Source organism: Macaca fascicularis, chromosome 11, assembly GCF_037993035.2.
Source record: "Macaca fascicularis isolate 582-1 chromosome 11, T2T-MFA8v1.1".
Taxonomy (NCBI): domain Eukaryota; kingdom Metazoa; phylum Chordata; class Mammalia; order Primates; family Cercopithecidae; genus Macaca; species Macaca fascicularis.
The window spans coordinates 52,507,399-52,520,935 of NC_088385.1; the positions used below are offsets into that span (position 1 = coordinate 52,507,399).

Sequence of the window (13,537 nt, forward strand, 5' to 3'; positions counted from 1 at the left end):
TTGCCTCATCTCCCAAAGTACTGGGATTACAGGTGTGAGCCACTGCACCCGCCCTGAAAAACATGTAAATTTTAAATCTACTGTACTGAATGATAACTTATGAAGAGCATCCTAAACCTGTTATTTAGTGATAGGATTTTGATTTTAAAATTCTAAAGCTTCATTGTTATTTTGATTAGATAACAATTATTTCATAAAGATTATTTATCTGTAGTCTGTTTTAACCGTTCCACAATGAGTTCAAACAATTCTAAAAGATTGTACTATCTAAAATACCTCTATGAATACTATTATCCAAGTGATTTTATGTGACATATATTACCCTTCATTTGCAGAAAAGATACCACATAAATTTTGAGCAGCTGTGTTTCCAGTGTACTGTTTATGTCTACATTTATATATATTTTTTCTTTCTGTGATACCTGCTTTAGCAATTTAAAAAGAATGGGCTTGATTCATTTACCTATTTAAGTTCGTTGTGGGTTTATACTAGAGAAGGACTGCCCCCTTTTAATCATCTTTTTGTTCTGTTTTATGTTTTTAGACTGTAAATTCTATCTGCAAGGGACATACTCACAGTCAGGTTGAAATGGTTACACTTGCCTACCATTTTCAGTGCTCAGTTATATCTGTGTGTATGTCTCGGCTTCAGTATGTTTTATCTACAACCATAAAGAAAAATATTGGATTCATTATCTATCAAGCTACCTGCTAGGAAAGAGTTTCTTGCTCAAATTAGGCTTATGTGGGGAACTTGGAAGTAATGGAAAGGGACAGTTTAATTCTTTTCCAGGTTCAAGGATGTGAATTATCGTGCCTTGTAAAGCTGGAAGGGGAAAATGAGGAATGATAATGATTTTTCATGCCATTAATTTTTATATTTATAAAATTATAGCTTCCATTCATCCCTCCTTGAAATTTAAGGTTTAGTACTAAAAATAATACTTCCAGGATAATCTTACATCTTCATTGATGCCCACCTCCCCTACCTCAGCTGTCTTAAAAAAGCAGAGGGTAGGTAGCTGCCGAGCTTTTAAAGTAGCTCCAAATGGACTCAGCGCCTGCCTAGATTGGGAATGCTAAAAGGATTGATCTGTAAAATAATCACATGTAGAACTTTTCTTTGGTACATATAAGTTAGTGTATATCAATCTGTTTAACTTCTTACCTGTGAAGTATAGTAACAGCTATGTTAGTGTTGTGTTTGACATGGTTTCGACTAATTGTTTCCCTGTTTTAAAATCACATCTTACTTGGGAATCTTACTATAAACTGGTAGATGATGAGGTATTATGAATTTGAAAATTTAATCCTAGTTAAGATTGATTATACTCAGTAATGGTGGTACAGTGGGGGGATACACTGTCTTATAAATTGGTCAAAATGTATTAGGCATACTACTTTTGGATTGCAGTTTGGCCATATTGATGTCTAAAATGTGAGCATACCTTTCTAATACCTATTAAGAGAAAATATAAAACAAGTGTATGGATTAAGTTTATTACCAAAAAAACAGAACTGAAAATACCCTAAATGTATTGCTAGAGAACTATTTGAATTCTAATGTATCAATAGGATCAAATACTGTATAGCTGTTACAAAAGAATGAGGTAGTACAGTATGTGTTGGTATATTTAGACCTCTAAAATATATTATTAAATAAAGATATTCTCAGAAAATATAATTAGGTTTGCACATGAGCCTGTTGTTATTGCTGATAAGTGAATTTGTAGAGGTCAGGGGTTAGAGAATCTTCTAATTTTCACATTGGTTTTTGTAATGACCATATATAATTTTTACAAATAAATAAAGGTATTGTTCATCTACATGTAGTTTTCATCTGATATGCTCTATTTTTGTATTGTTACTTGAGTAGTGGTGTGGTCTTTTCTGAAAATATAAAAATACTTTTAGAACCATTGCATTGTGTTTATCTGCAGTTTATCTTGCTCTAAACTGAAGTTACTGTTCTAATATAAGAGGTTTATGGTATTTTTATTAATTTTTTTAGATTATTGTTTAGAAAAGGAAAATATACGTAGTGAGAGTTAAAAATAAGATAATAAATCTATTTTTAAATGTTTGCTGTGCTGTTTTTCTGTTTTAGTTACCTAGAAAAGTACGAGAAAGTTCATCATTTTGGGGAGGATGATGATGAGGTACCACCAGGCAATCCAAAGCCACAGCTTCCTATTGGTGCAATTCCATCTTCCTACAATTACCAGCAACACAGTGTGTCAGGTAAATATCACTGCAAATTAACAGGATATAGGTCCGCAGTTTTGAATTAGGAAAATAGACATCATCCAATGAGTTAGTCCCTTCCTTTGCACATGAGAACACTTAAGGCCTTAAGGTAATGCAGCTTTCAAAGATTGACATCTAATTGGTATCAGAGCATCTAATTGGTATCAGAGCATCTAATTGGTATCACAGGTTGCTTGAGAATTTTAGTGGCAGGAATTTTTAGTTATAAAACACTTTCAGTTTCAAGTAATGATTTTTCCTTATTGCTCTGACTTATGATCAGTTTATACTAAATAGTCACTAAAATAAGAAGAGGAATATCCTGTTAGGAATCAGGAGACCAAGAATTTTCTTATAGAGTCTATTAGATTTTCTAACATTAATGGGATTTCCAGCATCAGAATTCTCAGAAATGTTTCTAATTATTCTATTTTCGTGCCCATGGTACCAGGAAGACTTTTTTTCACTTGTCATTCTTGTAATGGTTATAGAGGAATCCACAGCTTGAAAAAAGCTGGACTCAAATTGGATAAAAACCAATCCGAGTGTTGATACTTTCTTGAGTGGAGTAGACAGGGGCTCCAGTTTTCAGTGCCTCTGGAGGTCAGGACTGTGATGGCTAGGAAGAGAGGTCTAAGGAGATAGACATCTTTGTTTTTCCATTCACTAATATTTGGCCTAAAAAAAAAAAAAGAGATACTTTTTTTTAAGCTATGTTCTTTATAAGAATTACAATTATTCTAAATATTTATTATTATTACTATTTACTGGTACTAGTTCTGTACTCTTACAGGTTGTCCTTGGATTTATGCTGTTTCATTTGTGGACTATCATCAATATCATCCACTTTTTTTTTTTTTTTTTGCATTGTCTATTTTCATAGTTTCTTAAAAGTTGAATTTGACTTCGTATTTCTTCCCTAATCAGTAATGACTAAAGAAATAGAATCTTCTTTTAGAATCTGTGATCTCCATTAGAAGAGGCTTCATCTGATGCTTTTGTATAATTGGGGTAGGAGTGAAGCAGGGAGTGCCAACCAAACCTAGCTTTGTTTTTAATGAATAGTTTTTACTGCACGAACCAAGAGTAAAGGAGAATATTTTAAGTCACCTTTAGAAATGCTTGCTAATAGTTTATGCTGATAAGATAAAATGGGGTGACTTGTTAGGTGATATGCTGCTTGTTTCTAAAAAGAGCTAATGACTATTATCTAATTCAAGGATGTTATAAAAGGTATTCCTACATCGAATGAGATGTTGTACTAATGACCTTTAAAGATCATTTTCAACTTACAACTCTGTGTGATCTGTGTATTACAATAACAGCAGAGCTATTAATCCTTGTATCTTAAATAGAGTTTGGTGTCTGCTACTACTGTTCCCAAACAAACACTTTTCTATGTTTGGTCTTGTTTAAAATAGATTTTCCCCCTGAATCTGTTTTTTTTCCCCATTTTCTATTGATCTGCCCTAAGAAGGATCATGTGAAATATTTTTGGTATTTCGGAAGCCTATAATGAAAGTTACTGATACAGCTACACAGGTTAAAGGAATGCCAGAATTGCTTAACCTGTTGTTATAACAGCCCCTTTCTGATATGCTATTATATGTCTGATTTGTTTTAAGAGAATCTAAACAGTTATGATTTATATGTAACATGTTTAACAAAGTCAGGATTGGAGATTCATGAAGAGGAAGAAACTGGGAACTGATGGGGAACATCAATTTACAGAATATCTAATTCAAACTGAAAAGGAGTAGAATTTCAGGGCAGCATTTATACTTTATATTTTTCTAGAAAGAGCCATAGCAACATCATGACAGTATTCTAAAAATTGACATGATTATCAACATATGAAGCAAATAAGTCATTAACTCATTTTTCTTTTAATGTGTTATTAAGGAAAATAGAGTAAGCCCCGTGTGTGTGTGTGTGCGCGCATGTGTTCTAAAAAAAAAAACCCACCAAAATGAAATTATCTAATGATAGATTGAGAATATTTAAATAAATTTATTTAGAACTTTGAGAAGATTTGTGTTTACATCTTTGGTCATACAGCCTTATTCCCCTTGTAGCTTTGGATAAATGTATTTATCCAGAGGTACTTTTATGGTTAACATTAAGAAAAGCTGTTCTAAAATATTTTGAGTGGTAGTATAATAAATTTCAGTGGTTAGTAGTGCTAGAATATAGAACATCGTACACTGATAGAATGTGGACCTGAATTTGCCTTTGAGGATATTGACTACTTTTGGCCAATAACTAAATGGCAAAAAAAAATTATGGATTTTGCTTTAAGCTTTAAGATTCTTCAATATTGGCATCCATACATAGTGGTTTTATCATTCATTTGCATTTCATACTGTTTTTGACATTGCATACCTAATATTTTGGTTTCCTTCTTTCTCTTTTTTTCCTTGGTATTGATTGGGTACAATCATTTCTGCAGAATTATTGGGTGGATTATTATTATTATTATTATTATTTAATCCAACTCAATCATTTTAATAAAGTGAAGCCAAGTACCTGGTCCATATGCATTTTTGGTACTTAAATTTTGGGTTTCATGCAGGAAGATATAAAAATTTTTTATTAACTGTATTTGAGTAAAGATTTTCTTTAAGTGTTACATATTCTAACAGACATTTGGACTACAACAATCACTGCCAATGTATATGGACAGAATATATCATAGAATTTCTACAGTGTACATAAACAACATTCCAGGAACAAATCTCCCTTTCTTCTAAATTGAAAACAAAGAGAATTGACTGCCTCAGATTAAATTTGTCAGTAGTGACCCACTTGTATAAACTTTAAATCAAGAATGTTGAAAATATGGATGGGCACGGTGGCTTACACCTGTAATTCTAGCACTTTGAGAGACTGAGGCTGTTGGATCACCTGAGGTCAGGAGTTTGAGACCAGCCTGGCCAACATGGTGAAACCCTGTTTCTACTAAAAATACAAAAATTAGCCGGGTGTGGTGTTGCATGCCTGCAATCCCAACTACTCGGGAGGCTGAGGCAGGAGAATTGCTTGAACCCAGGAGGCAGAGGTGGTAGTGAGCCGAAATCCACAGCACTCCAGTAGCCTGGGCGACACAGTGAAACTCTATCTCAAAAAAAATAATAAACTTCCCACCTCATTCCGGTTATAAAATTATAGCTACTCAACCGTATCTCTTTGAGGGAATGAAAGGAGGATCTTAACATTTTGTAAGCATTTTCTCCTACATAATTATCTTAGGAATCTTTAATTCGCCAAATAATTATAATAAATTGGGGCTTTCACTGTTATCTGGACTCCCAAATGAAGTGGACTTTGCTATTAATATATGCAGTCTCCTATCAAATGAAAGCAAGCACTTCATGCAACTTGAAAAAGATCCTAAAATCATCACTTTACTACTAAATGTTTAAATATAATTAAAGGATATTTCATAATTGTTATGTTTATTTATCTTACTCTAATTGAAGATGTCTTTGACAAAGTCATTCAGGTAAGGATATATTGAATGGAGTATCTGTCATTTTACAGTAGGAAATAGAACAATTCTAAGATCATATTGAAAACACATAAACTTCAGGACTGTGACAGATAAGGAATATGGGTTCCATATTTTTTTCTGTTCAGATTTACCTGAAAGCTATGTGGAATCTAAAAAATATAAATTAATTGTTGCTATGACTTGGCTTATCATCAATCCAGTTTGCAGTATAGAATATGAAAGTCTGCTCCTATATTCATAGAAGTTTCATTACTTTTTCTCCAGATATTTATTTGATGTTACTTATGAGAAATTTCATTTATAAGGATTATCAAAAGTGAACAATATATTCTTATTGTCCAGCTTTAAATGTTGTAAAGAATCTGTGTCATAGCCATTAATAACTGTGTTGTAGAATTTCTTCATTGTGTTGGAGACACTCCTAGAATAGTTTAGAATTGAAGAAGTGTGTCTCTTCAACTGTCCGCATTTCAAAATGAAATTCTTTACTTACATAATTTTCTTCTGTGGTGTGTTGTGACAGTAGATTTCTACTTGCACCCTACTTAAAGAGATTGTATGTGTGTGTGTGTTTTAACTTTTAAAATATTCAGATATTTCTGAAATATTCTTTCCTTATTGTTGTTAAGAGATAGGTCTCACTCAGTAGCGCAGGCTGAAGTGCAGTAGCTTAACTGTAGCTCACTGGAACCTTGACCTCCTGGACTCAAGCAATCCTCCCAGCTCAGCCTCCCAAACAGCTAGGATTACAGCACACACCACTACAACTAACAAATTGTTAAATTTTTGGTAGAGACAGCATCTCATTATGTTGCCCAGACTGGTCTTGAACTCCTGGCCTTGTGATCTTCCTGCCTCAGCCTCCCAAAGTGTTAGGATTATAGGCATGAGCCACCATGCCCAGCCTGAAATCATCTTAAATGTTTAAATTTTAGTTTTTTGCCTTTTCCCTTAAACTTGTTACAGCTTTATTTGAAACAATGTACTTGTGATATTTGTCTCAGGACATAGTTGCCAAGGTCTAAACTACCCCCATTAGGATTCAGTTATTTCTAAAAATACAACTTTTTTATGTATGTGAATTATGATTATATAGTATCTTAGTTTCTGTAAGCCCACTTTTTCCCATCTTCAAAGTTTTTAAAATGTTTTAAATTAATTCTCCTGTGGAAAATCTTAGTTGCTTTGGTTTAGGCAAAGATTTCTTAGGACACAAAAGCAGGAACCATAAAAGTAAATATTTATAACTCAGACTTCATCAAAATTATTATTTCTGTTTAAAGACACTTAAGAAAATGAAAAGATAAGCCACTGACAGGGAGAAATTATGCGCAAAGCAAATAAAAAACAAAGGACTCATTTAGAATATTTAGAACTGACAATATTAAGTGCTGGCCAAGATGGAGAGCAATAGGAACTCTGTATATTGCTGATGGAAATGCAAGATGTTACAGCCACTTTGGAAAACAGTTTCACAGTTTCTTACAGAGTTAAGGATACATTTATGTGTGACCCAGTAATCCCACTTCTAGGTATTTATGCAAGAGAAATGAAAAAAATATGTCCCCACAAAATCCTGTCTGTGTTTATAGGGAGATTTATTAGTACTCACCAATAATTGGAAACAATCTAAATGTCCCTCAACTAAGGAATGGATAAACAAACTGCATTTAAAAAGGTATGGACTACTGATGCACACATCAACGGGGATATGAATCTCAAGAGCACTTTGCTAAATAAAAGAAACCAGACAACAAAAGACTATATTGTGTGATTCCACTTATTTGGCAGTTTGAAATAAAATGATAGGAAAGGAAATTTGTAGTACCTAGTGGTAGGGGATGGAATTGAGCGTGAGAAACTTTTTGTAGTGATAGAAATACTCGTGTCTTGACTGTGATGATTTAAACTATACATCTGTCAAAACTTAGAACTGTAGAACTAAAATTAGCATGGGTTTTACTATGTTAATGATATTGCAGTAATTTGGAACAAGTCCTTTGAAATGCAATAGTAAAAAGTGTAGGTTAGTCTGGGCACAGGGCTCATGCATGTAATGCAGCACTTTGGGAGGCCACAGCAGGAGGATTGCGGAAACTCAGTAGATTGAGACCAGCCTGGGCAACATAGGGAGATCTGTCTCTACTAAAAATAAAATTAGTTGGGCATAGTGGCGCCTTCCTGTAGTCCTAGCTACTCAGGAGGCTGAGGTGGGAGGGTCACTTGAGCCTGGGAGATTGAGGCTGCAGTGAGCTATGATCACGACATTGCACTCCATCCTGGGCAACAGAGCCAGACATGTCTCAGAAAATAAAAAAAGTGAAGACAGGTCAATTAAAATACTGATTCAAAAATATTTTGGCAATGATGGCGAAATGGTATGTACGTTTTGGTATTTTAATACCTTTTCAATAATGTAATTTTAATAATTAGTAAACCTAAGAAGTTTTGAATGTCTAATCAGTTTATGTTTTTTATATATATATATAAAATAAAGCTGTGTTCTGTATTAAAGAGATATTCACCATAGAGGTAACTGATCTTTGATATACTTAAGGTATTTTTTTTTTCTGTGTTAGATTATCTGCGTCAAAGTTATGGGCTGTCTATGGACTTTAATTCGCCAAATGATTATAATAAATTGGTGCTTTCACTGTTATCTGGACTCCCAAATGAAGTGGACTTTGCTATTAATGTATGCACTCTCCTATCAAATGAAAGCAAGCACGTCATGCAACTTGAAAAAGATCCTAAAATCATCACTTTACTACTTGCTAATGCTGGGGTGTTTGATGACAGTAAGTTTTAAGCTGAATGTATTATATAATTATTCTGTAAAAGTTTTTTTTTTGTTTGTTAACATAATAGCATTCTTTATTCTGTCTTTTTATATTAAATGCATTATTTAAGATAATGAATGTTTGGGGGATTTTTAACCTTAAATATTTAAATAGTAATTTTGTCTCAGTGTTTTTGAAGTAAAAGTCCTGGTTTTTAAGTTGGAGTAATATATAGGTTTCCTGAGTTGAGATGATTACTTGCTACAAGATTTTGACAAAGAAAACTAGAATCTGGAAGAAATTGTTTTCTGAAGTCTATTTCTGCTAATGTGTGGCTATAATTTTTAACTAAAATATTTTAGGTCAATGCATTTGAAAATTTGCCTTCTAAATCATCAAAGTAAGGCTTATCAAAGGCTTCATATCATTTTTACTTGTAGGATTTGCTAGTTGTGGGTTTTGATAAATCAATTTATTTATCTCTTCTGAAATTATCTCTTATTCAGGCTAGATTACCACACGGATCAAATTACTCAGTTTTCTCTTGCAGTTTAATACAGATGTAGAAATAATATTTTGAAATCTTTCCCTGCTCAGTTTCTCTTTTGTAAAATATCTGTGTTAGCTGAAGTTATTGGTATAAAATTATTTCTTGCTTTCAGACTCTCCCCAATTCCAACCCCATTTTTTGCTAGAAGTATATCCTATTCCAGTGTAAGGTATTGACATACATTGAAAGTATTTTATCTTTTAGGAAATTATATATATAGCACAGTAGCAGAGTCTTTGAGAAAACCTGTTGTAACATTTTATGACTTTTTTGTTTTTTAAATAGCGAGACAGCAAAATAATTTATTTTTCTTCAATTTGATTTGGGTCAAGTAGTGTTTTATTTGGGATTATCTAGGTAGGATTCTTTGAAATTTGGCACATATTTTATATTGAAAATGATTTTAAAATTAAATAAAAGTGAAAATTAGTTTCTTAACTTGTCCAAAACTATTCTTAGTTACATGGGTGGGGATGGGGGAAGAAAGATGGTTACTTCTCAGTTTTTGTCATAATTTTGAAGATATAAATTTGATGGCTTTTCACATCACTTTTATATTCTTTGATTTCCATTATTTTATTTTGAGCTTCCAAATACAACTTTCAGCATTTAATGTAGAATGGAGTTGAAAATTGTTTCACATTTTTTAGAAACCTTAAAATGAAGCCTTTGAAAAGAATTTATATTCTCAAATCAGAATAATTTTAAGTCTTAACATTTAATCATTGAATAGAATTACATGTAAATAATTTAAGTTGGGTATATGATAGAAGTATTCTTACCAGTTTGGGTGCACTAAGACAAGAGCTTCTTTCGACCTAATTTATCTTCATGCATTCTTCAGGCATTTTGTTTAAAAGACTAAATTATTATGTAGTATAATAATGCTAAACAGCATTAATTTAGCAAGTGCCATTTGGGTATAGTTTCTGTCATTCAAAGTCACAGAAAGTTTAGTTCCAGAGTACGTAGGGACTTTATGAAGACCTTATATTTCAAACAATAGTTTTACATGATAAAAATAATTCTCTTTGGAGTTTGAAGGTTATAGATATATTTTATTTGGTTAGACTTTGAGAGGCTTCAATTTGATTTTTAGGGCATGAGATTTTAATTGAGAGAGAAATGTAGATGCCACTTCTTTTAGAAAGTAGAATATTTACGTATTTTGTGTGTTTGAAGAAGTATAATAAAAATTCTATGTGATAAGAAATTTCATTTTTCAATTTTATGTTTCTACCCTGTATTCTTTTCCCAGGGATGTTATTTGCTTGGTGGGTTTTTTTTGGGTTTTTTTGTTTGTTTGTTTTTTGGAGTTTTTTTTTTAGAGACAGAATCTTGCTCTGTCCCCCAGGCTGGAATGCAGTGGTGCAATCTTGGCTCACTGCAACCTCCGCCTCCAAGGTTCAAGCAGTTTCGTGCCTTAGCCTCCCAAGTAGCTAGGACTACAGGCAAGCACAACCACACCTGCCTAATTTTTATATTTTTAGTAGATACAGGGCCTCATGTTGGCCAGGTGTGTCAAACTCCTGGCCTCAAGTGATCTGCCTGCCTTGGCCTCCCAGAGTGCTGGGATTATAGGTGTGAGCCACCATGCCTGGCCCCCAGGGAAGTTTTTGATAAGGTTTTTTTTCAGGACAAAGAAAACCTTGTCTGCCTTTGGTGGTGTGTGGGCTTCATTTTGCTGGTTAAGCTGCTACTTATATATAAATTTGGTATTTTATGAAATGCTTTTTGAGGTCACTGTAGTTAATTTGTTTATTCAAAACATTTGTATCTGTTCTTTATATTACTTCCTCATGACCTTAATTTCAGTAGTAAAATCATTAGTGAACATAATTTATGTTTAAAATGTTATTTCTCACCCTTTTAAATATTTTTTAAGATGAAAATTCTTATTCTAGCCAGAGTACTTCACAAACTTTATTTTACTCAATTTTAACTCAATATTAGGTTCATACTTAAAGGGTAATAAGATTGCCCAAGAGTTCATAAATCTCTTATGAGAGAAAACATACCAATTTGCTGTGCTTCTCATAACACATCCAATAAGGAAGCTTAAGGTTTTGTTTTTTTAAAGATTAATGTTCATAACAACTAGTTTTTCTTTTAACAGTTGTCATTGTATAATTTTCTTTTTGTTTTCTAAAACCAGTAGCTTTCATCACGAAATTAATGTGATAGTTGATACAGAATTTACTTAATTTTTAAGGACAAAAACATATTGTATCACCGCTTAGACATTTGAATCATACTGCTTTATAGTCTGATCCCATATTGACAATTTGAGCTAGCAGCATAAAGGAGAAAAAATAATACAGGATGTAACTATCTATATGCCTTAAGTTTTTTGGTGGGGAAGTAAGGGCCACATGTGGATGAGAGACAGAGTATTATTAAGAAGAAGCTTATGAAAACAGATGGTTTGACTTTTCAAAAGTCATAAAGTCGTTGATAAAGCAACTTTATCGAGAAACACAAACTTGATGTAGGCCTGAGAATTTTCCTTAAAGGAGATTTATGGGAATTGTGGGAATTATTTCCATGGAGTGCCTTGCTCTCTATGTTTTTTGAATTGTGAATTATGCAAGTATTTCTGAAATTAATATGAAAATTTTAAATGATAGCCTGGAAATCTAATAGCAATAACCTCAATTTGATATTTTAATATTTTTCTTCTGTATAAATGAAAGCCAATGTGGAGTAACTCTTAAGTACTCTTCGCCTCTTTATTGTCTGTATGATTATTATGAGAAAGAGTCCATATTATTAATTTGTAGGAACACGAATTTTCTTTAAATCTGGAAACAGTGTATTTCAAAAGAAATTATCATGACTATCATTTACTATAAAATAAGTTTTAGTGCACAAGATATATTAAGATGTAGTTTTATTGTGTTTCCAAGCCTACCTATTATTAAATAATTAATTGAAAGAATTGGCCAGGTGCGGTGGCTCACGCCTGTATTCCCAGCACTTTGGGAGGCTGAGACGGGCAGATCACGAGGTCAGGAGATCGAGACCATCCTGGCTAACACGGTGAAACCCCGTCTCTACTAAAAATACAAAACATTAGCCGGGCATTGTGGCATGCACCTGTAGTCCCAACTACTCGGGAGGCTGAGGCAGGAGAATGCTGTGAACCCCGGAGGCAGGGTGAGTGCAGTGAGCCGAGATCGCGCCACTGCACTCTAGCCTGGGCGACAGAGCGAGACTCTGTCTCAAAAAAAAAAAAAAAAAAGGAATTTATTGCATTTTATTGAATGTACTATTATTTATTTATTTATTTTTAGCTTTAGGATCCTTTTCCACTGTATTTGGAGAAGAATGGAAAGAGAAGACTGATAGAGACTTTGTTAAGGTAAATCATTTTAATTAAAATGTCGAATCATTGAGTTACATGTAGCTAAGCCAACAATAGGTCAGTGGTTGCTTATTTAATAAACATAATACTACCTATACTTCTATCTTTACCTAATACATATGCCATATGCAACGATTTTAAAGTTGTGATTGAGTTGAGTGAAAAATCTTTTAGAATACCCACGAACAGACATAAAATTTTCATTGATTTCCATGAATAGTAGCTTACAACAATAGCAATAAACAATTGAATGACCCTCTTCTCAACTGGGATTCTGAGGATGGGTTTCAGGAAGTTTTCATTTGTATGTGTGTTCTGAAACTATGCAATTCAGAAAGGAATGAAGGGCCAGACCTGCCATCAAATCCTCAAAAAGAACAGGTCTGAAAGATTAGTAAGTAAATAATAGTAAGTAAGTAAGTATAGTAAGTATATAAGTAAGTATAGTAAATAATAGTACATTTTCTAGAGGAAATTTTCTTGGTGTATATTTCTGAAACAAAATGTAGTTGTGAATTTCAAGTGAGAAACTACAAAAAGACTTGAGTAAATTGTTTTCTCACTTATACTTGTCTAACTTTGCTGGCTCTCAAGGAAATACAGGATGCTTCTTTTATTTACTGTCTGAGGGTACATTTTTTAGTATTACTATTAATAGAACATACACATTAAACATTATTGTTTAAACACCTTTTCTTTAAAACTCACGAGATGCATTCAAGTATGCTTACTCTTCATTCTTGCTGTGACTTCAGCTAAAATTTCTACATCTATTCACTTTGTTTCTTAAAAGTAACTCTCTTGGGCTGGGTGTGGTGTCTCACACCTGTAATCCCAGCCCTTTAGGAGGCTGAGGTGGGAAAATTGCTTGAAGCCAGGAGTTCAAGACAAGCCTAAGCAACAAAGCTAGACCCCATCCCTTTTGTATAACTTCATTATACAAAAATATTAAATAATTAGCTGAGTGTGGTTGTGTGCGCCTGTAGTCCCAGCTACTAGGGAGGTTGAGGTGGGAGGATTGCTTGCTTGAGCCTGGGAATTTGAGGCTGCAGTGAGCTATAATTGTGCCACTGCACTCTAGTCTG

The 13,537-nt window shown here is 33.3% G+C and overlaps 1 protein-coding gene across 2 annotated transcripts in view; it reads left to right on the forward strand.

The window, feature by feature from the left end:
• The window catches only part of ARID2 (AT-rich interaction domain 2), a 189,404-nt gene that overhangs the window by 89,435 nt on the left and 86,432 nt on the right, over nucleotides 1-13,537 (forward strand). For both annotated transcript variants that reach the window (XR_012420153.1, XM_045365100.3), the window contains exons 4-6: nucleotides 2,108-2,241; nucleotides 8,338-8,556; nucleotides 12,382-12,449. Coding sequence is in view for 1 of the 2 variants with exons in the window: in XM_045365100.3 (XP_045221035.1) it covers nucleotides 2,108-2,241; nucleotides 8,338-8,556; nucleotides 12,382-12,449 (421 nt within the window). In the remaining variant the exon portion in view is untranslated. The remainder of the gene's footprint in view (nucleotides 1-2,107; nucleotides 2,242-8,337; nucleotides 8,557-12,381; nucleotides 12,450-13,537) is intronic.